At 40.7% G+C, this 27190-nt stretch overlaps 4 protein-coding genes across 4 annotated transcripts; 1 reads left to right on the forward strand and 3 right to left on the reverse strand.

The window, feature by feature from the left end:
* Positions 1-15100: 15100 nt before the first annotated feature.
* On the reverse strand, positions 15101-17796 carry LOC115713706 (uncharacterized). The gene is made up of 3 exons (XM_061114357.1): positions 17441-17796; positions 15507-16304; positions 15101-15399 (listed from the first exon to the last, which is right to left on the reverse strand). Exons 1-3 carry the CDS (start codon positions 17448-17450, stop codon positions 15371-15373), a joined length of 837 nt encoding a protein of 278 aa, XP_060970340.1. The 5' UTR covers positions 17451-17796; the 3' UTR covers positions 15101-15370.
* Positions 17797-18799: 1003 nt separating this feature from the next.
* Positions 18800-23112, forward strand: LOC115712829 (protein NETWORKED 2D). Its single transcript, XM_030641218.2, has 2 exons — positions 18800-19292; positions 19876-23112. Exons 1-2 carry the CDS (start codon positions 19199-19201, stop codon positions 22851-22853), a joined length of 3072 nt encoding a protein of 1023 aa, XP_030497078.2. The 5' UTR covers positions 18800-19198; the 3' UTR covers positions 22854-23112.
* A 268-nt stretch (positions 23113-23380) lies between these two features.
* LOC115712830 (monothiol glutaredoxin-S6) lies at positions 23381-24955 on the reverse strand. The gene is made up of 4 exons (XM_030641219.2): positions 24674-24955; positions 23909-23982; positions 23710-23808; positions 23381-23625 (listed from the first exon to the last, which is right to left on the reverse strand). Exons 1-4 carry the CDS (start codon positions 24832-24834, stop codon positions 23570-23572), a joined length of 390 nt encoding a protein of 129 aa, XP_030497079.1. The 5' UTR covers positions 24835-24955; the 3' UTR covers positions 23381-23569.
* On the reverse strand, positions 24911-26900 carry LOC115713659 (uncharacterized). The gene is made up of 3 exons (XM_061113905.1): positions 26195-26900; positions 25409-25691; positions 24911-24920 (listed from the first exon to the last, which is right to left on the reverse strand). The coding sequence occupies exons 1-3, from the start codon at positions 26898-26900 to the stop codon at positions 24911-24913; spliced, it is 999 nt and encodes a 332-aa protein (XP_060969888.1).
* Between the last annotated feature and the right edge of the window lie 290 nt (positions 26901-27190).

The raw sequence follows: 27190 nt of genomic DNA on the forward strand, positions 1-27190 counted from the left end.
ACTGCCCACCGAGACCTTGAAGAATTATATAAAGAGGTTCCGAGAGGAAGCCTCGAAAACCAAGAAAGTTGACGACGGACAACAGCTTGCGCTTCTCCAAGCAGGCATCCGCACTGGGACTCCTTTCTGGAATGAACTACAGCAAGAAGGAGCTGCTAGCCTTCAGGACTTCCAGAAGAGAGTCCAAAAATATATCAACCTCGAAGAAGCCCAAATCGTGGCTTACGAAGGATACTATCCCACCGGGATAGCAGGGTATACGCCCGGAGTATCGCCCTCGGGTATTACCCCGACCGCAACTCCGCAAACAAGTGGCATACAATTCTCTGCTACCCCCGGATATAGTCAGGGCCAGGCCTTGGCACCAGCATCATCCCATTTCGGCAACCCGTCCGGAATAAATGGACAAACTCCTTCGCACTCTGCTCCAGCTGCTAGCCTAGCAGGCCCTTCCCAGGGCTCGAGGAGTAAAAGGTCCTCCAAGGGTAGCACCCGCATGGGGGAGAAGCGCCAGAAAAGGGGGTACACCCCCCAGTACACTCAATACACGGAGTTGTCGGACTCCCAAGAGCGTGTGTACTTTGCTACTAGGCAAAATACACACTACCGGAGGCCACAACCATTGTACAAGGATAGCTCCCGGAGAGATCCGAGCAAAAGATGCGAGTACCACAACGACATCGGTCATAGCACCAATGAATGCAAGAATCTCAAGGACGAGATTGAAAACCTAATCCGGTTAGGCCACCTCTACGAGTGGATCAAAAATAGGTTGCCCCACCTTAACCCCGGCCAGGCGACTGTGGGTGTGCCTCAGGGAACACCGGGGAGTACGGCAGGAGCATTAGCTCCAGCTGCTCCCACGGGCGACGCCCAGCACATCCCCGGTCTGCCGCCCAGGCCTAATGGGAGGGTAGCCATGATCTCCGGAGGTCCCCATATCGGAGGAACTACTCGCAAGGAGCTTAAACGATACGTAGGGGCCGTGAAACACAATGAGGTTTGGGAGGTTACTCAACTCCCAGCTCAAAGGCCCCGGCTGATGGACCAACCCATCACGTTCACGGAAGAAGACGCCAAGATAATGCGCTTCCCTCATCATGACCCATTGGTCATAGAGACCCCCATCGCGAATAAAGTGGTGGCCAGAGTCTTAATTGACAATGGAAGTTCCGTGAACCTACTCTTCAAGGAAGCCTTCACCGCAATAGGCTTGACGGACCGAGACCTCTCGCCCAGTGGGTCCCAACTCACAGGGTTTAATGGGACGACACTTATCCCAATGGGAAAAGTAAGGCTCCCAGTCACCTTGTGCCCGGACACCCCAGAGAGCACATTCAAATACTGCACCTTCATGGTGGTAGACTGTCCGACCGCTTATAACGCGATCCTCGGCCGACCGGCCTTGGTAAATTTTGGCGCAGTCACATCGATTCGGCACCTGTGCCTGAAGTTCCCTACCCGGGAAGCCGGGATCGGAACGGTGAGGGGAAACTAGGGGGAAGCAAGACAATGTTACAATGTCGCAACCCACCTGCCCGTACTAATGGTCCGGGAATCAGTTGAGCCAGAAGTGGCTGAAGAAGATGAGTTAGACCCCCGTGTAGGGTCCGAAAGAATTGTGGAACCGATGGAAGATGTCGAGGAATTATCAGTGTGCGACCTCGACTCCACCAAAGTACTCCGGCAGGGGAAGAACCTAGATCCGGAGGAAAAAGAAAAAATAATAAAAACACTGAAGGGCGCCATCGACATCTTTGCATGGCCCCAAGAAGACATGACTGGGATAAGCCCTCATGTCATCACCCACGTACTCAACGTCAATCCGGACATGCCTCCCGTCCAGCAAAAGCGACGCCCGCTCGACTCGGTGAAAGCCGAGGCTCTGGAGAAAGAGGTGGACAAACTTTTGACTAACGACATGATCCGCGACGTATACTATCCAGAGTGGCTAGCCAATCCGGTCCTGGTGCCCAAGCCGAACGGAACTTGGCGAGTTTGTATAGATTTCACTGATCTAAACAAAGCTTGTCCGAAGGACTGCTTCCCGCTGCCCAGGATCGACCAGATGGTAGACGCCACTTCTGGATTCAAACTATTATCCTTCATGGACGCCTATGCTGGGTACAATCAAATAAAGATGCATACGGCAGACCAGGAGTGCACTAGCTTCAGGACCGATAAGGGGGTATACTGTTACCTAGTCCTGCCCTTCGGACTGAAAAACGCCGGAGCAACCTACCAGAGAATGGTCAACCAGATGTTCAAAGGCCTCCTGGGGCGAAATATGGAGGTTTATGTAGATGACATGCTCGTCAAGTCCAAAGCATGCAACAGCCATGCAAGCGACTTAGAGGAATGCTTCGAAGTGGTCCGAAGATACGGCATGAAGCTCAACCCAAAGAAATGCACCTTTGGGGTCAAGTCAGGAAAGTTTCTGGGCTTCATCGTCAGTCAAAGGGGGATTGAGGCAAATCCGGAAAAAATCCAGGCTCTCCTGAGCATGCCATCCCCCAAAAAACATAAAGATGTGTAGAGCCTGACCGGAAAGGTAGCTGCCCTAAGCCGCTTCATCTCACGGTCCACGGACAAGTGCATACCCTTCTTCAACATATTGAAGAAGTGTTAAAAGTTTGAATGGTTGGACGAGTGCGAGGAGGCATTCAAAAAACTAAAAGAGCACATGGCCAAGCCTTCTATCCTATCAAAACCCGTTCTCAGAGAAGACCTATTTCTATATTTGGCTGTCTCTGAACACGCGATCAGTGCTGCCCTAGTCCGGGAAGAAGAGAAAACTCAGCATCCTGTGTACTATGTCAGTAAGCGCATGATAGGAGCCGAGGCAAGGTACCCAATCATTGAAAAGCTGATTTTTTGCCTCCTGATGGCATTAAGGAAATTGAGGTCATACTTCCAAGCACATCCGATCAAGATACTGACCAACCACCTGCTCCGGCAAGTCCTCTAAAAACCTGAAGCATCCGGAAGGCTCCTCAAGTGGGCAATGGAGCTAAGTCAATTTGACTTGCACTACATACCCCGAGTTTCTATAAAAGGCCAAGCCTTGGCGGACTTCATTACTGAATGCAACGAAGCCGAGGCTACCGCGAATATGCCGGTACCGCCAATCCCCACATGGAGAGTATTCGTAGACGGAGCCTCCAATGAAAATGGTTCCGGAGCCGGAGTGGCGATGATATCACCAACCGGACTACGACTCCAGGCGGCCCTACGGTTCGACTTCGCAGCTTCAAACAATGAGGCCGAATATGAAGCCCTAATAGCAGGACTGAAATTAGCAAAAGCCGTAGGAGCCAAAAGAGTGGAAGTCTATAGTGATTCCCAACTGGTCGTAAACCAGATATCCAGAGAATACCAAACACGAGGCGAGCGAATGGCCGCGTACGTAACAATAGTCCGGGAGCTACTCCACGAGGTCACGGACTACAAAATTGAAAGAATCCCTCGGGAAAGGAACGCTCACGCGGACTATCTGGCTAAGTTAGCCTCAGATAGCGAAATCGAAGAGTTGGGGGTAGTACCAGTGGAACGCTTGGCAGAGCCAAGCATCAAAATAGAAGAGACCACGATAACGGTTGGGCAAGAACCCAGCTGGATGGTCCCCATCATAAAATACATAACAAAAGGTGAGTTGCCCCAAGAAAGGGCAGAGTCTTGGAAGATTCAGTATCAGGCTCATCGTTATGTAATGATGGATCAAATTCTCTACCGAAGAGGACTCAGCATGCCTTATTTAAGGTGTGTATCGGACCCTGAAGCTAGACAAATCATGCTAGAGGTCCACGAAGGGTTCTGTGGAGATCATACGGGAGGACCCAGTCTCTCAAAGAAAATATTGAGACAGGGGTACTTCTGGCCAACAATGAAAAAAGATTTCATAGACTACGTCCAAAAGTGTGATTCGTGTCAAAGGTTCGCGAACATACCGAGAGCTCCTCCAAATGAAATCACCCTGATGACTAGTCCCTGGCCCTTCGCGGTATGGGGAATAGATCTTATTGGGTCCCTGCCAATAGGAAAAGGAGGAGTAAAGTATGCAATAGTAGCAGTAGACTACTTCACCAAATGGACGGAGGCTGAGCCCATGAAGACCATAACTGCTAAAAAAGTACTAGACTTTGTTATCAAAAACATAGTGTGTCGATATGGCTTGCCTCACAAAATAGTCTCTGACAATGGAAAGCAATTCGATTGCGAGGAATTTACTGACTTCTGCGACCAACACGGAGTAGTGAAAAGCTTCTCCGCGGTGGCCAGACCTCAAACAAACGGTCAAGCGGAAGCAGTCAACAAAATCCTAAAGGTCACCTTGAAGAAAAAGCTGTTGGCCTGCAAAAACAACTGGCCTGAAGAGTTGCCAAGAGTGTTATGGGCCTACCGGACGACCCGTAGGACCACGATCGGTCACTCGCCTTTTTCAATGGCGTACGGTTGTGAAGCGATGGTCCCGGTAGAAACGTTATTCCCGTCCCACAGGAGAACGACTTGCGATCCAGCCACGAATCAGGCTTTGCTTCAAGAAGCCTTGGATCAAGTCGAAGAACCCCGGGACGAGTTTCAAATACGGATGACAGCTTATCAAAAGAAGGTGACCAAGTATTTTAACTCTAAAGTTAAAAACAGAAAATTTGCTATTGGGGATATGGTCCTAAGAAGAATCTTCCCAGCCACCCAAGAACCCGGAGTGGGGGTACTTGGGCCAAATTGGGAAGGACCATATGAAATCGAGGACGAAATCGGCTCAGGCACTTACAAGCTAAAAAGAATGGATGGAACCATTGTGCCAAGGGCCTGGAATGCCGACCACCTCAAAAAATATTACCAATAGCCAAGAATGTAACTTAGACTTTGTTTAAAGAGTTTGTACCGTCTAAATGTATACAGCCTCCACATGTTGAATAAAACTGAGTGCCTTAGAAACAAAGTTTCTATGCCACTCAGGGGGGTACTAGGGTATACCGCACGGACAGACAGAAAACAAACTAAGTAAAATATCCTGACCCAAAGGGCAGGTCAAAAAGAGTATGCACAAAAATAACAATGCATAAGTATAAAAATCCTGACCCAAATGGCAGGTCAAAAAGAGTATGCACAAAAATAAAAAAGCATAAGTATAAAAATCTTGATCCAAAGGACAAGTCAAAAAGAGAGATATGTGCATCAAAAAAGATCACGTATAAATATCCTAGCCCTAAAGGGCAGGTCAAAATATATACAAATGGCCCGGGGACAGGCCTTAGAAATTGTCTCCCCTTTAAATAAAAACAGCTATATAAATATTGTCTTAAAATAACTGTATATAAACAAATATATATAAAGAAAAAAAACAAGAAAAAAAAAGAAGTGGGTGAAATCCTGGTTGTACTGGGTTAATCTCGGGCGGCCTAATCGATGCGCGGAGGGAGACGAGGTCCGATGCGTGCCTCCACCATGGCATCAAGCTTTTTCTTCTTCTCTCGAAATTTGGCGATCATCTCCTCAAGTTTGGGGTAGAAGGTAAGCTTGATATTCTGGTCATTAGTAGACCAAGCCATGAAGACGCCATCATCAAAGCGCTTAGTGCACCGACTGCAGGAAACGGGAGAAAGAAGCTCAGCCCTTTTTGCCTTCTTTGAGGCTTGTTCCTTGAAGTCCCTGAGCTCCTTCAGCTCCGCGGCCAGGGTGGCCCTGGATTCTAAGTCTGCCTGGTGAGTTTCCTCTAAGGATCTCACCTTGGCAGCCATCTCGTCCAAGGCTTCCCTGGCCTCCCGAAGCTCCCGCCTGGCCTTTGCAGTGGCCTCGCCTTCCGCCCTCAGCTCCTCCCGGTGCTTGGCCTCCAGCCTGTCTCTCCGCAGGGCCTCCTCCCGGATCATCACCTCCGCCTGGGCTTCCCTCCGCTTAGCCTCTTCCTCATTAGCTTTGGCAGCGGCCTCCCGGCGCTCGGCAACCTCTTGATAAAGCCGCCTCTCAGCAGTAAGATCCTGAAGAATCTTCCTGACTTCGTCCATGTCCCCAAAATCAGACAGGACGAAGCCATGGTTGATTATATTCTTGGAGAGACGGCCGACCTCAGCAGCAAGCTAAAAAACAATGCAAGTATAAGAAAGAATCTCCAAAAAAGAAAACAATAAGGGGAAAAGCAAATTGCAAAACACTTACCACAGTGAGGGAGTGGCTGAGATCCTGGACTTGGAAGATGGAGTTCAAGGATGCACAAGCAGCGAACCGCTTAGGTGCGCACCGGGTAAGCTGAGACGCGAACTCGCCAGTCATCTCCGCAGCAAAGGGAGCTAAGGTGGGCCCAAGGAAGCGACCAAACCAGTCCGACAGGGGGTCCAAATTTAGATCCCACGGATTCTGGTATTTCGGGTTGTTGATGGTGTTTTGCATCTCAACCCGCAAAACCCTCCTAAGGGCTTCCACCTCAGCATACCCCCGGGAGTATTCGTCCATGGCGTAGTTGTGTTTAGCTATCCGGAGCTCCTGTCTCGCCTCATCTCTAGGAACCGGAGTCAGCACAATATTGGGAGGGGTAGTATGTTCTTCCAGGGGAGAGACCCCACCATCAAGACCGTGGGCCGGAGTATTAGCTCTCCGAGGCCGCTTGGGCTCCTCCTGGGCAATCATTTTGCCCTTACGTTTGCGAATCAGAGCAATTTCTTGCTCTTCTTCACCTTCTTCAGCTTCCTCAGGAAGAGCCCGGAGCCCTCCTGTACCTTCTTCAACTTCCTCAGAAAAGCCCATTGCTTTTCTTGACCTTCTCCCAGCAGCACCTCCTCGTCATCCACTAAATCAATAGTGTCTGGAGGAGCACTGGAAGAAATCTTTAAAGCGGGGGCCATCGAGGAAGAAGTAAAGGGAGGAGGAGCCTCAGGAGTGTGAACCCCGACAAGTTCGGCCATAATGGCGTCCATAGAAGCACCTGCTACAACAAAAGAAAACAAGTGTTAGAACGTCCGTGGGAAACCACCAACACAAGATATGACAAGCAAGCTAGTCCTACCCTGACTCTCTAATTCGGCCCTAGCAAAGTTCCGAATTTTGATGCTGGCAGCATCATCTCCGAGATAGCTGTCCGAAGGCCGGAACCAGCTGGATGCAATGTAAGCTGAAAGGCCTAAGGGAACGGGCTCCGGAGGACCAGAACCCATCCGAGACCGACCTAGGAAATCTCCTAAGTTTGAAAAATAAAACTCCTTCAAATGGTCTCCCCACCGGGTCGAGGGCATCATAAACCTATAAAGACGCTCGTCGAACCCTACGGGCCTAAGACTGGCATACTCCCCAACAGAAGGGACATAATGAACTACTAAAGGAGACTTACCGCCGGCGCCGGAAGTGCTGGCACCAGGAGCCCCAGTGTTCGGCTCCTGAGCCGAAGGCTGTGGCCTGGGAGCCCTTCTCTCTGCTGAGTCCCCAATATGAAGGGGCTTCCCGGCGATCGCCTGACTCCTTCTCTCCACCGGGCTCCCCACGCGAAGTGACCTCCCAGAAGCCGCCTGGGCATTAGAGTATGCCTTCTCCTTAGCCTTCCGGTAGAGATACTCCTGGTACTTCTTCTCTGCAGTGGCAATTATCTCATCCCGGAAGGTCTTCTCCGCGACCAGCGCCCTCACGTTGGGACAGATAACCCGGGAAAGGTTAGATTCCTCCACGGATTGGTGCGAAAGGATGAGTTTTGCCTTCCTGCAGTTCTCCGTAGTGACCAGGCCCCCGACGTCAAGATCGGCCCGGTCGTAAGAGGCAAAGGCCTGGGCTCTCCGAAGGAAGACTTGAGTAGGTGCAGTCCGTTCGTAAGGAGGAATCCTGACCCACTCAGTAAGGAGCTCCGGATGGTCCACTGCCCGGAACCCGAAGGAGAAGAAAAAAAGATGGCGATACTCCTTAACGTGAGTTTGCCTATTATACGGGACCACCCCTTCATTAGCAAGGTGGGCCCGGAACCCATAAAAACCGTCCTTAAGTTTGTCCCCCTTCTTGGGGACGGAAACAAGTTCATAAAAATACAATATTTCTGCCGGGCGGGGAGATCCCCATCCCCGGGCGGAAGAAAAAATAAATAAGCCTGAAAGCAGGCGGTATGCTTGGGGAATAAGTTGGTATGGCGCAAGGCCGACAAAAACTAAAAAATTAACAAAGTAATCTTGAAGAGGAAGCATGGCCCCAGCCATCAGATGCGTCTGGCTCCAGGCCCCGAAGCCGCCGTAATTGTGATTGGGCGTCTCCGCGTCGCGAGGTGGCCGATGGTAGGTCCCTGATGTGGAAGGCTTGATCCCAGCTACCTCCACGATGTTCTCCAACTGATGGGGACAGGTTAGAGTGGAGTGAAGCTCGGCCGCCTCCCATCCGGTCGCCCGAGACTTGTACCCCTCCTGGGCAACAGGACCCAGGGAGACCTCCTCGAGGGTAGCCAGGCGCTTACCGCTCTTCTTCGATGATTTTGAGCCAGAAGCAGACATTTTTTGTTTCTGTAAAAAGAGTAAGATTCCAGCAGTTAGGCCCCGTACCAAACCCTAAACCAAGAAAAAGGGAATGGGGGTCCCCTAACCGCTGGAAAGAGGCCCCCTCCGGACATCTGTCATACAGGAAATCCTAGGAGGATTCCCTGGACAAGAGTAGGGTGCAATAAATTTACAGAAGACGGCCTTGCACACTAAAGAAAAAGGAGAGGAAAAAGATAGAAAGAAAACAGCCTGTCCTATGCCCTAAGCAACCATTATACGAAGAACGTATGGTCTTCTACAAAAAATAACAACAAACGCGTGACAACAGTAATCCTATCACTAGAGCAGTAAACCCAAACCGATTATATGAAGGATTTAAACACTTGCATGCCCAGAAACTTCGAATGCAAACCCAGAAAAGAACAAACAGATAAGTAACAGCATGCCATTTAATAATAATGTAACGTCCCCGCTTCAAGCCTCCATTGGGTCCTTACACCCACGGATTAATGGCTCTTATACACGAGTACGTCATTCTGGCTGCTTCCTGGACAGATGACTGACCCTACAGACCAACACGAGTGTTTCCAGCGTGCTTTGTCCTCACTCGCACGCTTCCTGGGAAACTTCCCAGGAGGTCACCCATCCTTGAAATCGCTCCAAGGCCAAGCACGCTTAACTGTGGAGTTCTTTCGAGATGGGCTACCGAAAAACAAGATGCACCTTGTTGATATAGGTAGTACCAATCAATCTATTTAAGCCCTCTTCAACTGTGTAGTCCCATACCTACACAGTCTTAGAATCATCCCACTTGACCTTCCCCAGGCGATGTGGGATTGTACAGCTTACCCGGTATTTCCCCTTACGGATCACGGGACTACTGACTGTCACAAATAAAGCAAAGGGTGCAAAGAACTTACGATGAAGTGTTGAAACTGGGGGTCCTGCTGTGAATCGAATAGAGACAAGAAGGACTGATAGTAACAAACGAAGAAGAACTAGAGAAAATTGCAAAGTGTTTAAAGGCGTTGCTCTGGGTCTGAGAATTTTCTCTCTGGGAAATTTGAGCAAAGTTGGCAAGAAATGGGAAGTAACCGAAAAGAAGGAAAGGTGGTGGCTTTTATAGGCAAAGCTGCATGAGGAACAGGCGTCATCACCTACCAATCAAACGGTGGGAGAAGCACACGATTCGAATTCTCAAAGATCAACGGACCAGATTGATTTGCGATTAAGGCGGTGGAAACGTTTGAGTATCCGTCTGACACCATTAATACGCCGTATCAATCAATGGGCGTGAAACGAATCGACCTCGGCAAAAAGTGAATCGCTGCATTAAAAGCCATCATTAAATACACCCTCACGCGCTCAAAGCTCGTGCCAGGAAACCGAGGAGTCAACCGAAAGCACTTGAGCAAGCCTTGTTGTATTTTTCAAATAAACAAGGCTTGGGGGGTAAATGTTGCCCCTGATTTTGCCCAATGTACGTGGACCAACCAGATAAGGACACGTGGATCAAGCAATTTACAATATTTGCTAAGTCTTTATGCCATAAGGTAGCGTCCAGGACATAGCCCCCGGAGAAGGCACATGGAACTCCATATGCTCCCGGAAGCTCGAATAACGCTAAGGCATCTCCGCGAGGTGTCAGGTTTCTCCTGAGCAATCAAGTCGCATTAAATGCCGCATGGGAGGAAGTGTGTTGGGACTGCTACACGCAATAAAGTCTGACGACACAACCTCCAACCAGCAGCTGCACAGTAATGATCATTTAAGTCTAGCGACGGCTACACTGTGAAGAGTCACATCAGTCAAAAGACAATCAGGTCATTCCACATAAAAACCCTACAACACCTAGGGATTTGACCATGCATTACCCATGGTGTATTCATTGGGAATGGCCAACTTTATGGATACTTGCAGATACACTTGTAAGGACAATTCTGGGGATCACCCCACCAAAAACACTATAAATACCCCCTCAAAGCTCATTAAATAGGATCGAGAATCTTGGGCTGCATATGAGCAAGTAGAGTAAATACTCACCAAGAACATTCTCTGTATTTATAAGAGTGAAACACTCCCCAAATACATTCTCTGTATTAAAGACATCCATAAATAACAAAGACTCGTGGACTAAGGCTCATTAACGCCCCAACCACGTAAAAATCCTTCTCTCAATTTCTTATAGCTCAGTAACTTTATAATATTTTATTAGTTGCCGAAAACCTCGGTCAACAACTACCATTGTATATAATAAAATAAAAACTAATAAAATATTATTTAAAATAAATAATCATACAATCAAAATGTATAAAAACAATAATTAAATATATGTAGTATGTCAATAAAATTATATACACACATTAAAATATTATTATTAAGCTAACAAAATTATATAGCACTATTATACATATTAAAATAAAAAATAAATATCATCTAAGAATAATAATATTGTTAGAAATACTGTAAAACTTAATTTAGCCCTAATTAATTCATGAGAATCAAACAATAGAATATAGATTAGCGGAAGCGTACCGGAGTCCATAGAATCGATCTTTGATTGGTATGATCTTCCAATTTTGCATCAAAACCTTTGAAACCTTATTTTCCTGATGATGGGGATTCAAGAACTCTGTAAAAATATGATACGATGCAAAATGGGGACCCATACCTGTTATATTACCAACTGTTACAACAGTTGGTAATATTTATTAATAATTTCTAATTTGGCCCCTCATCAAATCAGAAACTATCTAATTGGTATCCACATATTAAAATCATGACAATCATGCCCTTAAGTCATAAACTTTATTCCAAAATAGACCACATAAATTTGACTTATTTATTTGATGACCCAACACACATTTTATATATACAGTTGTGACCCCAATTATTTCTAACAATCTCCCACTGGGTCACATATGTATACATATAAATGTGTTAACCTTATTGAGCTCATAACTTTGTCATCATAACCATAGGCATGTGCAATCTCGTCCATTAACTATATCAACATAGGATCAAAGCGATTTTCGTTGTATCAATCACAACTAAACCCATCAATGGTCACATATATCAACATAGCCAAATGACATAGATCAATCATGATAATGTGGTATGAAAATTACATGCATGGTGATCTATTCATGTCAATTTTCAATTGGTCCTACTTAACTTTATGGAGATCAAAACTTTAGCTTAAATGTACAAAGTGAAATAAACTGAATAACATAATTTCTGATCAGAAAAATATCCAAATACACATGTTTCATGAAACAAATAAAACACACTAAAGACAAACTCCCACTGAATCTAGATATCCTCATAATCTAAAACACCCATACGAGCAGTGTGCTCATGAAAGACCTTGGGTGGCAAACCCTTAGTAAGGGGGTCTGCAATCATGGAGTTTGTACCTAAGTGTTCTATACAAATCTGTCCACTTTGTACCCTTTCTTTTACAACAAGGAACTTGATGTCAATGTGTTTTGACTTCGTCGAGCTCCTATTGTTGTTGGAATACAATACAGCTGACTTATTGTCACAATACAACTTAAGTGGTCTTTCAATTCCATCCACAATGCGCAGCCCAGTGACAAAGTTTCTCAGCCATATACCATGGTTGGATGCCTCATAACATGCAACAAATTCTGCTGCCATGGTGGATGAAGCTATGAGTGTTTGTTTTGCACTCCTCCATGATATAGCTCCACCACCTAACAGATATATGTAGCCCGAAGTGGATCTCCTACTATCTTGGCATCCCGCAAAGTCAGAGTCAGAGTATCCAATGATCTCAAAGTGATCTGACCTCCTATATGTGAGCATGTACTCTCTTGTTCTCTTCAAATATCTCATAACCTTTTTGGCTGCTTTCCAGTGATCAATTCCTGGATTGCTTAAGTATCTGCCTAACACTCCAACAATGTACGCTATATCCGGACGCGTACAAACTTGAGCATACATTAGACTCCCAACAGCCGAAGCGTAGGGAATCTTTTGCATTTCTTGAATTTCAAGGCTTCCTTTAGGGCATTGTTTAAGACAAAATTTGTCTCCTTTAACGACAGGGGTATCACCTGGTCTACAATCTTGCATGCCAAACCGTTTGAGTACTTTATCGATATAGCTCTTTTGTGATAATTTTGTTGCCATGGTGGATGAAGCTATGAGTGTTTGTTTTGCACTCCTCCATGATATAGCTCCACCACCTAACAGATATATGTAGCCCGAAGTGGATCTCCTACTATCTTGGCATCCCGCAAAGTCAGAGTCAGAGTATCCAATGATCTCAAAGTGATCTGACCTCCTATATGTGAGCATGTACTCTCTTGTTCTCTTCAAATATCTCATGACCTTTTTGGCTGCTTTCCAGTGATCAATTCCTGGATTGCTTAAGTATCTGCCTAACACTCCAACAATGTACGCTATATCCGGACGCGTACAAACTTGAGCATACATTAGACTCCCAACAGCCGAAGCGTAGGGAATCTTTTGCATTTCTTGAATTTCAAGGCTTCCTTTAGGGCATTGTTTAAGACAAAATTTGTCTCCTTTAACGACAGGGGTATCACCTGGTCTACAATCTTGCATGCCAAACCGTTTGAGTACTTTATCGATATAGCTCTTTTGTGATAATCCAAGAATACCCCGAGAACGGTCTCGATGTATTTGAATTCCTAAAACAAAAGAGGCGTCACCAAGATCTTTCATCTCAAAATGCTTGGATAGAAATCTCTTAGTTTCGTGCAATAAGCCTATATCATTAGTGGCAAGCAATATGTCATCGACATATAGAACCAGAAATATACACTTACTCCCACTAAACTTATGATACACACAATCATCAACAGCATTCATCTCAAAACCAAATAAGAGAACCACTTGATGAAATTTGTGGTACCATTGACGGGAAGCTTGCTTGAGTCCATAGATGGATTTCTTTAATTTGCAAACCATATTCTTTGGGTCACCAACCACAAAGTTTTCTGGTTGCTCCATATAAATTGTCTCATCAATGTCGCCATTGAGAAACGCTGTTTTAACATCCATCTGATGTAACTCAAGATCAAAGTGAGCAACAAGTGCCATTATTATCCTGAAAGAGTCTTTCGATGAAACTGGAGAGAAAGTCTCTTTATAATCAATGCCTTCTTTCTGAGTATAGCCTTTTGCTACAAGACGTGCCTTAAACCTCACCACATTACCATTTTCATCCCTCTTGGTTTTAAATATCCATTTACAACCAATTGGTTTTACACCTTCTGGTAATGGGACAACTTCCCAAACTTTATTGTCTTGCATAGACTTATTCTCTTCATTCATGGCATCATTCCACTTTTGAGAGTTAGAACTTTTCATGGCCTGATGAAAGTTGATTGGATCATCTTCCATCATTCCAATGCCATCCTCATGTTCTTGAAGATACACTATGTATTCATTTGGATTAATAGCATTTCTTCTTTCTCTAGTGGATCGTCGCAAAGGCACTTGTTCTTGAGGTTGTTGAGTTTGTACCTCTGGGGTTTGATTTACTATGTTTGGTTGCTCTTGATCTAAAACTTGATCAATATTAGGATTAGAATCCTGAACATTGTCAAAAGCAACTATTGGAATAGGAATCAACTCATCTTCAAGAGAAGTGGGTGATTCTAAATCCTCCTCAAAAACAAAGTCTTTAACCGTATTTCTCCCCCCAAACTCAATATCCTCAAAGAACTTTGCAGTTCCCGTTTCAAATATATTTTTTACTTTGGGATCATAAAACTTGAAACCCCTGGATCGTTCAGAATATCCAATAAAGTAGCTGCTCACAGTTTTAGGTTCCAGCTTCTTTTCATTTGGCCTATAAGGCCTGGCCTCAGCTGGACATCCCCAAACATGAAAGTGCTTAAGACTAGGCTTTCGCCCTGTCCAAAGCTCATAAGGTGTTTCTGCTTTAGTTGGTACCCTATTCAAAATGTAGGTCGCCGTCTTAAGTGCCTCTCCCGAGTGATTCCGGTAAGGTTGAATGATCGATCATACTCCTTACCATATCTTTAAGAGTACGGTTTCGTCTTTCAGCAACACCATTCATGCTAGGAGATCCTGGCATAGTGTACTGTGGGACAATTCCACACTCCTCTAGATATCTGGCAAAAGGTCCTGGACGTTGTTCACCTGAGCCGTCATATCTACCATAGTACTCACCACCACGGTCAGACCTGACTTGCTTTATTCTTTTGCTAAGTTGATTCTCAACTTCAGCCTTAAAAGATTTGAACACGTCCAACACTTGAGACTTTTCATGAAGTAGAAATAGGTACGCATATCTTGAGTAATCATCTATGAATGATACAAAATATCGTTGACCATTCCAAGAAGGTGTAGGAAATGGCCCACAAATATCTGTATGTATCAACTCTAAGACATCTATAGCTCTTTTCGCACCTAATTTCTTTGTTTTGGTCTGTTTGCCTTTGATGCATTCAATACAAACATCAAAGTCTGAAAAATCAATTGAATCTAAAATTCCATCAGACACAAGTCGCTCAACTCTATTTCTAGAGATGTGACCTAACCGTTTGTGCCATAAGGAACTTGATTTTTCATTATCCATTTTACGCTTAGTACCACGTGATTCAACATTCAAGGTTTCATTATAAGAAGCAACGGTGTCAAGCAAATATAAGTTGTCATAAACCATAAGAGAACCAGTTCCAACAGTATTTGAATTAATAGATAAACTAAAGCAATTGTTTCCAAATGAACAATAATAACCCAATTTGTCCAAACAAGAAACAGAAACCAAATTCCGTCTAAAAGACGGTACAACAAAAGTATCTATCAAATCCAAATAGTAACCAGTACTTAATAACAACCTAAAATGCCCTATTGCTTCCACATTTACCGACTTGCCATCTCCCACATAAATGCTTCTTTCAGCATCATTTGGCTTTCGGTAACTCAGGCAACCCTGCATAGAAACACTGATGTTAGTAGTAGCACCGGAATCTAACCACCAAGTGTTTCTTGGTACTGAAGCTAAATTTACCTCAGAACAGACCAAAGTAAGAAATGTACCTTTCTTTGCTCGCCATGCAATATACTTAGCACATTCCTTCTTCATGTGTCCTTTCATGTTGCAAAAGAAACAACCATCGTCACTGTTGGTTTGAGTTTGTTTCTTATGTGCAGGACCTTTATCCTTAGCAGCCTCATTCTTTCTTTTCTTGCCCTTATCCTTAGAGGTGCTTGCCAAATGAGCACTTTCAGTCTTTTCTTGCTTCAATCTTTCTTCCTCTTGAACACAAAATGAAATGAGCTCATTAAGAGTCCACTTCTCCCTTTGGCAGTTGTAACTGACCTTAAATTGACTGAATTGTGGAGGAAGAGAGATAAGCACTAAATGCACAAGCAAGTCATCCGAAAGCTCAAGCTTTAGTGCCTTCAACTTTGAAGCAAGGTGAGACATTTCCATAATGTACTCCCTTATATTTTCCTTGCCCTTAAACTTCATGGAAATAAGTTTCTTTAAAAGAGTACTTGTTTCCGCCTTATCGCTTTTTGCAAAGCGCTTCTCAATTTCAGCAAGGAAAGTTGTGGCATCGGTGACCTCCTCGGACACCGCACCCCTAAAAGCCTCAGGTATGCCGCGCTTAATGATCATAAGACTCATGCGGTTTGAACGGTCCCACTTCTCATAAATCCTCCTTTGCTCGGAGGTACTAGTATCCGTAAGAGAAGCAGGACGATCCATCCTTAATGCAAGGTCAAGATCCATGCAGCCAAGAACAATAAAAATGTTCTCCTTCCAGTCCTTAAAGTTATTACCATTAAGGACCGGTACCGAATTAAGATTAGCAAATACACTAGCAACAGCTGAAAAGAACAATACAATTTCATAAATAACATGCTCATATAAGAATCCGAATAAAACAATAAATTCAAATATTGGTTAATCCCATCTCAAGATACCAAACACAACATTAATATTAAGTCTTTGGACAGTAATATTAATTGTAAGCGGTACTCTTGTTGTAGTGATCAAATATTGACAATAAATTATGTCAAACAATATGCAATCTTTGGACTAACATATTATTCACACAAGATTCCTTATAATTGTCACACATTTATCACCACAAACATGCATGAAATTCATCCAAATATTAACTCACCTTTGGGTTAGTTAATAAATTTATGAATTACATACACGCAATTATCATAATATTTTTATTAAATTAATCTACACAAAAGAGATCACTTTGGTGATATTTTGTTTCAATTAATTTAACTAAAATATTATATATCCTTAATAAATTTTTTAAACCAAAATTTAAATTTAATTGTTACCGTATTATATATTATTATTATTATTTAATTAAAATTATATAATAATAATAATAATAATAATAAAGTATCGCACAAAGGATTGAAATAATCCAATATATTTTTTATACTGAAAAGAATAGATTACTAAGTAATCACACAAAACGTTGGATTGTGTATTACTTATTCAATAATAAAACAAAATTGAACTGTAGATGTATCTATATATCATTTTGATGATAAATTCATATATACTTAACTTTCAAACAATTGAATAACAACAGAGGAAACGAAAAACACATACACCAATAAACCAATCCAATCATCAAAAGATATAATTAATAAAATCATATATTGAAAACAGTAATATATGTATATAAAACTTGAACGACTATCACCGAATGACACATAAATTCGGTAAAACTCAATCGTATATGCATATCGCATATAAAACTCAATCGTATATATATATATATATATATATAAACTTCAATCGCATGAATACTTAATGGAATATTCTAAATTTGAAAACAATAATTTAATGAAAGATCAATACCACTATAAATTCTCAAGAATTAATTTAGGGATGCTCTTGATACCACATGTTAGAAATACTGTAAAACTTAATTTAGCCCTAATTAATTCATGAGAATCAAACAATAGAATATAGATTAGCGGAAGCGTACCGGAGTCCATAGAATCGATCTTTGATTGGTATGATCTTCCAATTTTGCATCAAAACCTTTGAAACCTTATTTTCCTGATGATGGGGATTCAAGAACTCTGTAAAAATATGATACGATGCAAAATGGGGACCCATACCTGTTATATTACCAACTGTTACAACAGTTGGTAATATTTATTAATAATTTCTAATTTGGCCCCTCATCAAATCAGAAACTATCTAATTGGTATCCACATATTAAAATCATGACAATCATGCCCTTAAGTCATAAACTTTATTCCAAAATAGACCACATAAATTTGACTTATTTATTTGATGACCCAACACACATTTTATATATACAGTTGTGACCCCAATTATTTCTAACAAATATACCATACAACAAAACAGAAATATATTGTACAACAAAATATATATACCAACAACTCATAAAAAATTAAAAAAATTGACATAACTTTTAAATAAAAAAGATTTTAACAAAACTAATATAGATTTACCATAATCTTTAAATAATTTGCTTCTAATTCTAAAAAAAAAATGAAAAAAAAAATTATTAATTTTTTTATGTGACAAAAGGTAATATAAATAATAAATAGTTTAAAATGATCATTTCTCTATAAGTTTTGAAATGAGAACATTTACTAACAAAACCTATGATTTATGACCAGTTACTATAATTTTTTGAAATGAGAACATATACTAACATAGTCCTATAATTTGTGGTCATTTACTATAAATTCTCTCTCTCTCTCTCTTTTTTTTTTTTTTTAAAAAAAAAAAAAAAAAAAATAAATAGAGACCCAATTTTAGAAACAACGTTCGAATTCCAGTTTGGGCTCCGGGTTCAAGCTAACATTCGGAGTCTGTGTCGAGGGTAGGGGGTAAGACTAGTTTCATGTAAGAATATTAAAATTATTTTTTTTAATAAAAAAATCTAAAAATATTAGCAAAACATGTCTTGTATTTTGAAAAACTACAAAAAAAAAAAAAAAAAAAATTCTATTATCATAAACACAATTTCAAAAACAAAAAATAATCCTTATATATATTTTTTTTAAAAAATCTCCGTATTATGCTTTTTAACGAAATAAACTAATTATTAGAAATATTAATAATTTTACACCATTGGCGCAGTGACAGGTAACTTATACAAATTTGACTTTTTCATTTATTATTATTATTATTATTATTATTATTATTGTATGGGATTTCATAAAGCCAAAAGCGAGGTGTGTGCGCTCTTTTTTCACACCCTGGAAAAGCAAAGATTTCATGTGAAGGAAAAAAAGAAAAAAAGCTACTTGATGATTTCCTACCTTTACTGACCCATAAAATATACATTTATTGTAATTAATAAGCCAGAGTAATATGATTATGTTATGCATTGATTTTATTTATTTGTGGAAAAAGCTTTTAAAAGTTTTTATGAAAAATAAGGCTTTGACAATGAATTCGGGGCGGAGTTTGCTCCCCTCCATGAACCCCATTATTAGAAAGTTGGTGCCACATTCCATTGTTCACCACGTTCTTTCTCTCAAACTATATCATTTTTCCATTTTCTTTCCTTTCTTTCTTTTTCTTTTTCTTTCTTCTTTTTTCTTTTCTCTTTTCCTCTTTGGTTTCTCATTTCATACAAATCTTTTTATCCTTTATTTCTCTAAATCATAAATGATCCCCATCTCTCCTTTCCTTGCATAGATAGAAAGAGAGAGAAAAAAAATTGTTCAAATTTTGGGTCTATCAAGTAGAAGAAGAAGAAATGTTGCAGAGAGCTGCAAGCAATGCATATTCATGGTGGTGGGCTAGCCACATAAGAACAAAGCAATCCAAATGGCTGGAGCAAAACCTCCAAGGTAAATAAGTGTTGAGTTTGTCTAGAAATTTCATAATATTGTTTGGTTTGTAATTTGTTTATTTTTAATATTGCCATTGCTTCCGTTTGTGATTAGTTTTCCCGATCATCTGAATTGTGGTCTTTATCACAAAGCTATTATCTTATAGGGTTGAACAAGCAGATTGAATTGGTCATCACCAAATCAGTTTCTTAGAATAATAAAAATAATTCAATTTTGTATGTGCTTTGTCTTCTGTACATGAAGTTGCAATAAAACAGTTTGTTTTCAACCGATATTATGATCCATCTCATTTGAGAAATGATCAATCTAAAATAGTTGTGACAAAAGTTTTGATGTCTGTTTTTAAGCATAACTTTCATAACTAATTATGATTATGGTTTCTTTCTTATGATCAAATTTAGAAATATTAGCATTCTACATTAGTTTCGTATAATAAAAGGTTCTGAAGTTCAAAACTTTCATCTGTATTCCTTGTTCAAACTTCATCTGTAAATTATCATCTCCAGCACTAGTTTGTTATTTCTGTTCTCTATTTTTCCAGGCAAACAAACACTAATATGAATTATGTACGGGATTGCAGATATGGAGGAAAAGGTGCAAATTGTACTAAAACTCATTGAAGAGGATGGAGACTCCTTTGCTAAGAGAGCAGAAATGTACTACAAGAAGAGACCGGAGCTGATAAGCTTTGTAGAAGAATCATACAGAGCTTATCGGGCATTGGCTGAGCGGTATGATCACATTTCAACAGAGCTGCAAAATGCCAACAACACAATCGCTACAGTTTTCCCTGAACAAGTGCAGTTTGCCATGGAAGAAGAAGATGAAGAAGTGTCTAATGGGATTCCGAGAAAGATTCCTGAAGTTGCAAAGAATGTCCCTAGTGCTCCGAAAGGTCCCTTTAAAGAGTTAAAAAATATCATTACAACAGCAAAAGCTACAAAAAAGTTGCTTCCCATAAAGACAAAAAAAACAGCAACTACCTCAACAGTTTCTAAATCAGGTCTTAAAAGAGCTCAGGCATTGGAAGAGATCGATCGACTTCAGAAAGATATTTTGGCCCTGCAAACTGAGAAAGAGTTCGTGAAGGGTTCTTATGAGAATGGACTTGCGAAATACTGGGAAATTGACAATCAGATCAATGAAAAACAAGAAATAGTGTGCAATTTACAAGATGAATTTGGTGAGGGAATGGTCATTGAAGATGATGAAGCTAGAAATCTGATGGCGGCGGCTGCTTTAAAATCATGCCAAGAGACACTGACTCAGTTGCAGGAGAAACAGGAAAGATCAGCTGAGGAGGCAGTAGTTGAGTCCCAAAGGGTTAAGAGTGTAAAGGAGAGGTTTGAGTTTCTCATAGGAGAATATCACCATAATCAGACCAATGAAAAAAGCCAACTTGGGAAATATGAATTTAAGAGCTCAGCACCAGAAGCATCAAATAGCTCATATCAAGAAGCAGTGGCCAGTAAATCAAAAGAGAGGCAAGATATGGAGTTATTGCAAGCAAAAGTCAAGGAACAATTCGACACCATGCCAAACAAATCTCTTACAGTATCAGAAATGGTAGAGAAGATTGACGAACTTGTAAATAAAGTGATCACCTTAGAAACTGCAGTTTCATCACAGGCTGCTCTTGTAAAGAGACTAAAAAGCGAAACTGATGGGCTTCAAGTACAAATTCGAACTTTGGAAGATGACAAGGCTACTTTACATGATGGAAATAATAATTTGAGCAGCAAGCTAAAGGAAATGGAGGAAAAGTTGCACGGAATTCAGGATCTCAACAAAAGTTTTACGGAGCAGAACATTAATCTCCAAACGAATTTCACTGAAGCACACTGTAATCTTGAGCATCTTTCTGGGAAACTGCAAAGCGTGAAGCCAGATGAAGAGATTGATGCATCAGATTTAATCAATGAAGAAGTAGCAACTTTGCCAAAACTGTTGGATAGTCTGGAAGAGAAGAAGAATCCTTTTGAAGATTTTGAAATTCCACAGAATGTAAAATCAGATGACAAAGCAAAAATTACAGCTGTGTTGCAGGAGGAAACATCTCCAGCAGATTTAGGATTTTCAGAAGAGTTACAAGAGAACATAGTACACAGGGGTGACAGCTCTGAAGAATACAGCAACTTTTTTGGTACTTCTGATCATAATCAGCAAGAAGATATTTCACATTACCAGGGAGAAAAGAAACTGCTAGCTTTAGATGATAAACAAGCCTCTTCAGAGACTATTGATAATCTTCTCAAAGCAGAACCTACGGAAACAAGGGAAGAAGATGAACAAGATTGGCAGAAGCTGTTTTCACAATCCGAGGGAGAACAGAAACTGCTTGCTGTAGATGATAAACAAACTCCTGATGATCTTCTCAAAGCAGAACCAAAGGAAACAAGGGAAGAGGATGAACCAGATTGGCAGAAGCTGTTTTTAAATGGAATCGGAAACAGAGAAAAAACTCTCTTAACTGAGTACACTACAACTCTTCGAAACTACAAGGACATCAAGAAGAGGCTGACTGATGTAGAGAAGAAAACCTTGGACAGCCAATTTGAAACATCCCTTCTTTTAAAAGAACTAAAGGGTGACAATTCGAAAAAAGATGAAGAGATCAGATCATTGCGTTTGAAATTAGGACTTCTACAAGAGACTTTGAATGACGAAAACAGGAATAGAAATCTCAAACAATTAGAAAACCCTGAAACCTCTGGCTCATTGTCTGATCTCATCCTCACTGACGATAATCCAAAATCCTTGGCAGAAAATGAAGACATCAAGGCAATCCTAACCGATCAAACCTGTACATTGTCAGCAACTGAAGAGAAATTCCGAACAAAGATTGACGAATTGCTGGAGCAAAACCTTGAATTTTGGCTCAGATTCAGCAGCTGCTTCCATCAAATCCAGAAATTTGACACTGAAATCAAAGATTTAAAATCAGAGATATCCAAATTGGATGAGAAAAAAATGAAGGAAGACTCTAATGATACTAACACTCTTCAAAACCTACTCAAATCTGATGCTCGGCCATTGTACAAACACCTCAGAGAGATCCAGACCGAACTCATAGTCTGGTTAGAGAAGAGCGGTCAGCTGAAGGAGGAACTCCAGGGACGATTCTCATCATTGTGTGAAATTCAAGAGGAGATAACTACGGCGCTGAAAGCAAGTGCCGAGGCAGACGATGACTTCTTCAAATTCACAAGCTACCAAGCAGCAAAGTTCCAAGGTGAGGTTCTGAACATGAAGCAAGAGAACAACAAGGTTGCTGACGAGTTGCAGGCGGGGATGGACCATGTGACAACGATGCAGATTGATGTGGAGAAGACACTGACCACTTTGAAGGTGGACTTTTCCTTGGCTGCATCTAAAAAGCAGAGCGAAAATGATAACAGTACTACTCCTCAGCTGAGGCAAGCGACTCGGGCTCGGATTCCATTGAGATCTTTTATCTTCGGAATCAAGCAGCAGAAGAAGAGACCATCCATCTTCGCTTGTATGACTCCCGCAATGCATAGGAAGTATCATGGTATGAGAGCAGGACCTCCCCTTTGAAATTCTTATTTACTAGTTTGCTCGCCTTTTTCTTTTCTTTTTTTTTTTCTTTCCAATTTCCTTTTGGCGGGTAAATTAAGAGAAAAATATTTATGTATTCATTATTTAAGAACATTTTATTGGATGGGAAATTGATAGAGAATTTTTTTGTGGTTTGTAAGTTTGTAATTATCAAGTTAACAATAACAAGTCGGTCTTTAAGATGTTTTTCCTCATTGATTTCTAAGAATCAATTGTTGATGAAATGTGTTCATTCAAATTTTATAGATATTTTTATCCTAAAATTTATACACATTCATTAAATTCTTTATATCATCTCTAAGACATAATTTATGCCCAAATTATGTATCGTATGCTTTATAAGCTAATATTTTATCTCAAAGAAAGTAACAACTATACTAAAAACTTATCTGTAAGGTCATTTGATAAAACTCATTACAAGAGCTCAAAGCTCATATTTCACTTAACTCAGTCCTTCTCTTTACTCACCCCACCCCACCCCACCCCATGGTTACACATAATGAAGATAATCCTAAAAATATCTCATACTTTCAACACTTATTATTAACTGTGAGTGACTGTATTAGACACATCAAGGAAGGATAATTCAGTCAAAATGTACTTCCATACATGTTAATAAGACATAATAGGATTTCCTCTTCTTCTTTCTTTTTTCTTTTTACAATTAAACCCAATCTCTCAGTTTCACCAGCATCTCAACTTGTACTGAGAAGCTTTTGCAATTGACCATTCAAAACAGCATTTTTGAGATCTGAATGACAAAGAAAGGCAATACCCATAAATTTTCTTACAAGGAGAGAAACATTGTAATCAAACAAAGAGGTAGAGATCTAACCATCAGAGCCACCAATATGCTGGCCATTCACAAATATTTGCGGTACGGTATGTCGTCCTACAAGGTCTAGAAGGACATCCTGAATTTGTGTTCCATCATCTGCCAACATATGCCACATGTAGGGTAGCTCAGTGAAAACAATTTTCATAGAATTAGAATCTGCAGATAATCAAACAGCAGTGGATGGACATTCACATACCTCGAAGATCAAGCTCAACAACAAAAGGTTGTTGATGTAGCTCGCCTAATATACGCTTGGCACGCCGGCAATACCTAGCAACAACCACAACTTGGGTCATTTTACATCTTTAAAGGACTCTACTCAAACCCCACAAAACAGAGAGAATAACACAAGGCCATTCCAAGTTATGGAGCTCTGAACAAACAGTCATTGTTTCTGCTTGTCTCAAACTCTTATGAATCATTACATCCAATAGATTTCTCTGCTGAACCCCACAACCAATCCAGAAACTCTAGAACTAGGTAAGTAGGTCCCATGGAGAAGAGAACCACAGACCTTAAGAGAAAACTGGACCTTGACACTAGACCTAACCCATGAGGATGATTTTACTTTCTTGTTTGTTTAAGAAGATGGTGTGATATCAATCAAAGAATCAATGAAACAGTACTGTTACTTTCATTAGATTGATTGGCTATAGCTAATATAGGAATTGCAGCATAGTACTTAAGTAGCTAAAAGAATCACAAACAAACTTCTTTTAACTAATTAACCAGATACAACTGTACAATACGAAAATCAAAACAAACTAAAAGATGGCATTTTCAACAAGAAAAAAAGTTCAATTGTTAAAGCCCTAATTAGTTGGTACCCTATAAGTATCCATTTATTTGCAAGAATGAATTATTATTATCCTCATAATTAGTTCATGAAACGATATGAAATCATAAATCTTATACGCCTAAATTTCGAAATTCGAATGAGAGAGAGAGAGTAGAGGCGTACGGGCAGTAAGACTTGGAAAACATGGCGATCTTATTGGAGTAGATGATGTTCTGAACGAAGGCCGAAGCTGAATTGGAGGCTTCGGCACCCTTCGTTGATATTCCAAGGGCCACCAAAGCCACCACTGCTACCAGAAGCAGAGTCACCGGGAAACGACGCATTTTGGCTCCGAATTCACCACTCACCAGAATAGAACCCCTTTTCTCTGGCCGAGAGAGAGGAGAGCAGTTATGTTGGCTATTCAGAACTAAATACAATTACAAAGGCAGATTATTCTTGTTAGTTGTTAATGGCTCCAATCCCAGCTATTATTTTATCTGTTTTTTCTAGATTTAATCACAATTATCAAATTTACTTGAAAAAAACCATCCAATCTCATATTTTGGTGGGAAAACTCTCCAAAGTACTGTTCCCTTTACATGTTTAAGGTGTCGTCTGTCTAGCCTCGTTAAGTACCAATTTTGTCCACGTGGCAACGACAGGTCACTAAAAAAATATCCTACGTGGCCATATTTTACAAAATAAAAATTATAATAAAAATAAAAAATTTAAGAGTAATTTACGGCAAAACTCCCCCAACTATCAATTTACTTGCAAAAAACCATCCAACCTTAAAGTTTTTTGGATGGTTTTTTGCAAATAAATTGATAGTTGGGGGGTTTCGCCGTAAATTACTTTTAAAGTTTTTATTTTTATTTTTTAAAATATAGCCATGTAGGATAATTTTTTAGTGACCTGTCATTGCCACCATTCATCGTAAGTGCATGCACAGCTAATTCATGAGCAGCCTTGTTGGGTGTACGTCGAACATGAATTAGGGATGCCTCAAGAAAAATGGAAAGCAAACTAGCAATATCATCCAATAAGGAACCTAGTTCATCACAAAGGGAAAAACGCTTTGGGAGAGCCAAAACCAAGGGTAAGCAATCTGACTCCACCACATGAAGATGAAGACCAAGAGTGAGAGACCAATCCAACGCAACCATTAATGCAACAACTTCTGCTAATATGAAAGTCCCTACAATAATCAACAAACAGAGGATAAGTTCAAAAAATAAATTACAAGCAGAGAAAGTAAATGGTCAATCCTAATAAATGAAAACAATAACGAAAGAAGTAAAACTACAAACCCGGTAAACAAAAACCATACACCGAAGAGAAAAGTCTCCCTCGGGTCGACCCTATAATCCAAACACAAATACTCCATAAAATAAACAGCCTTACAAACTAAACTTACTAGAAGTCGTAACCTCCGATCCTTAGAAACTACAACACTTATCAAAAAGCTAAAATTCCTAACAAATACATTATAAGATTCATTCCTTAAAAAAACTTCCATCACCATATCTAAAAAGTGAGGATAGTATCAACTTCTTAAGATTAGACAAAACATACACTATAAAGGAAACACCATTGCTCACCCTCATAACTAATGAATATCATAAACAACAAAGCAAAAAAATACCTCCTGTCATAATCTTATAAAGTCATAAACTATACCAAATAAGGATCTACATAAACATCCCAGCACATTCCCAGTAGTATCTTGAACTATTGCCCCAATGCCTATAGTATTAAAATTAACATCCAGCGACGCATCAACATTTAGTTTATACGCTCCCAAAGGCAGCTTAACCCATCGTTCTGGAGACAAGTATGTCGACCCCTTTGTCATAATATTATGTCTCAAACATTGACTGTATTCATTAAATAACTTAAAGATTTGTGAGACCATAACATCAGAAGGGTTGGCTTTGCGACCATGGACAATTTGGTTTCTTTCACCCCAAATATACCAAGCTGCAACAAGGAACAATTCGTAATCAGATCTAGATAGTATCTCCGAAGCCTTCAGAACTATTTGTTTGAATGAGATATCCATTGAGAGATTATTCAATAGAGTAACACGTAATTCCTTCCAAACTTTCTTAAAACCACGACATAGGAACACAACATGACTGTTTGAATCCACACTAAAACCACATATTGGACAATTAGTATGATCAACCACTTTCCTTTTTTGAAGACCCACGTACGTAGGGAGAGCATCATGAGACCCACGCCAAGCAAAGATTAAAACTTTCTTAGGCAAAGAAGTTTTCCAAAACTCTTTCCACCATACTGAGAACCAACTCTTAGAAGGGGAATGATCAAATTGAGCCAACTGCGATGCCGCAAAATATCCACTTTTCACAGAATAATTCCCGTCAACTGTATAGTGCCACATCCAAGAATCTGCTTTCGAAAATTTACTAATTGGTAAAGAACAAATACTCTGTTGATCAGCCACATTACATTTGCATATTCCAACCACTCCTTGACTCGTCAATCAAATCACGTACCAACAAATTAGGATTATCTTGATTAGAACAGTAAGGCCTAAAAGTGACTGGCCGCGGCAGCCAAGGGTCTTTAAAAACTAGAATCGTGTCACCCGTTCCAACTCGCTTACGCAACCCTTTAATTAAAAGAGACCTTCCCCAAATTATGCTCCGCCAAACATAACTAGGTGTCTGC

This window comes from Cannabis sativa, chromosome 4 (assembly GCF_029168945.1).
Source record: "Cannabis sativa cultivar Pink pepper isolate KNU-18-1 chromosome 4, ASM2916894v1, whole genome shotgun sequence".
In the NCBI taxonomy this organism is placed as follows: domain Eukaryota; kingdom Viridiplantae; phylum Streptophyta; class Magnoliopsida; order Rosales; family Cannabaceae; genus Cannabis; species Cannabis sativa.

Excerpts from the sequence above, each read along its gene's own strand:
- LOC115713706 (XM_061114357.1), bottom strand. Across the intron at positions 15,400-15,506 it reads TGCATGGCGAGCAAAGAAAG|GGTTGCCTGAGTTACCGAAA; the intron begins GTACATTTCTTA and ends GTTTCTATGCAG.
- LOC115712829 (XM_030641218.2), top strand. The coding sequence starts at position 19,199 with ATGTTGCAGAGAGCTGCAAGCAATGCATATTCATGGTGGTGGGCTAGC. Across the intron at positions 19,293-19,875 it reads GCTGGAGCAAAACCTCCAAG|ATATGGAGGAAAAGGTGCAA; the intron begins GTAAATAAGTGT and ends ACGGGATTGCAG.
- LOC115712830 (XM_030641219.2), bottom strand. The coding sequence starts at position 24,834 with ATGCGTCGTTTCCCGGTGACTCTGCTTCTGGTAGCAGTGGTGGCTTTG. Across the intron at positions 23,983-24,673 it reads TTTTCCAAGTCTTACTGCCC|GTATTGCCGGCGTGCCAAGC; the intron begins GTACGCCTCTAC and ends GGTTGTTGCTAG. Across the intron at positions 23,809-23,908 it reads TGTTGAGCTTGATCTTCGAG|ATGATGGAACACAAATTCAG; the intron begins GTATGTGAATGT and ends ATATGTTGGCAG.
- LOC115713659 (XM_061113905.1), bottom strand. The coding sequence starts at position 26,900 with ATGTGGCACTATACAGTTGACGGGAATTATTCTGTGAAAAGTGGATAT. Across the intron at positions 25,692-26,194 it reads TACTGGGAATGTGCTGGGAT|GGACTTTCATATTAGCAGAA; the intron begins GTTTATGTAGAT and ends TGATTATTGTAG.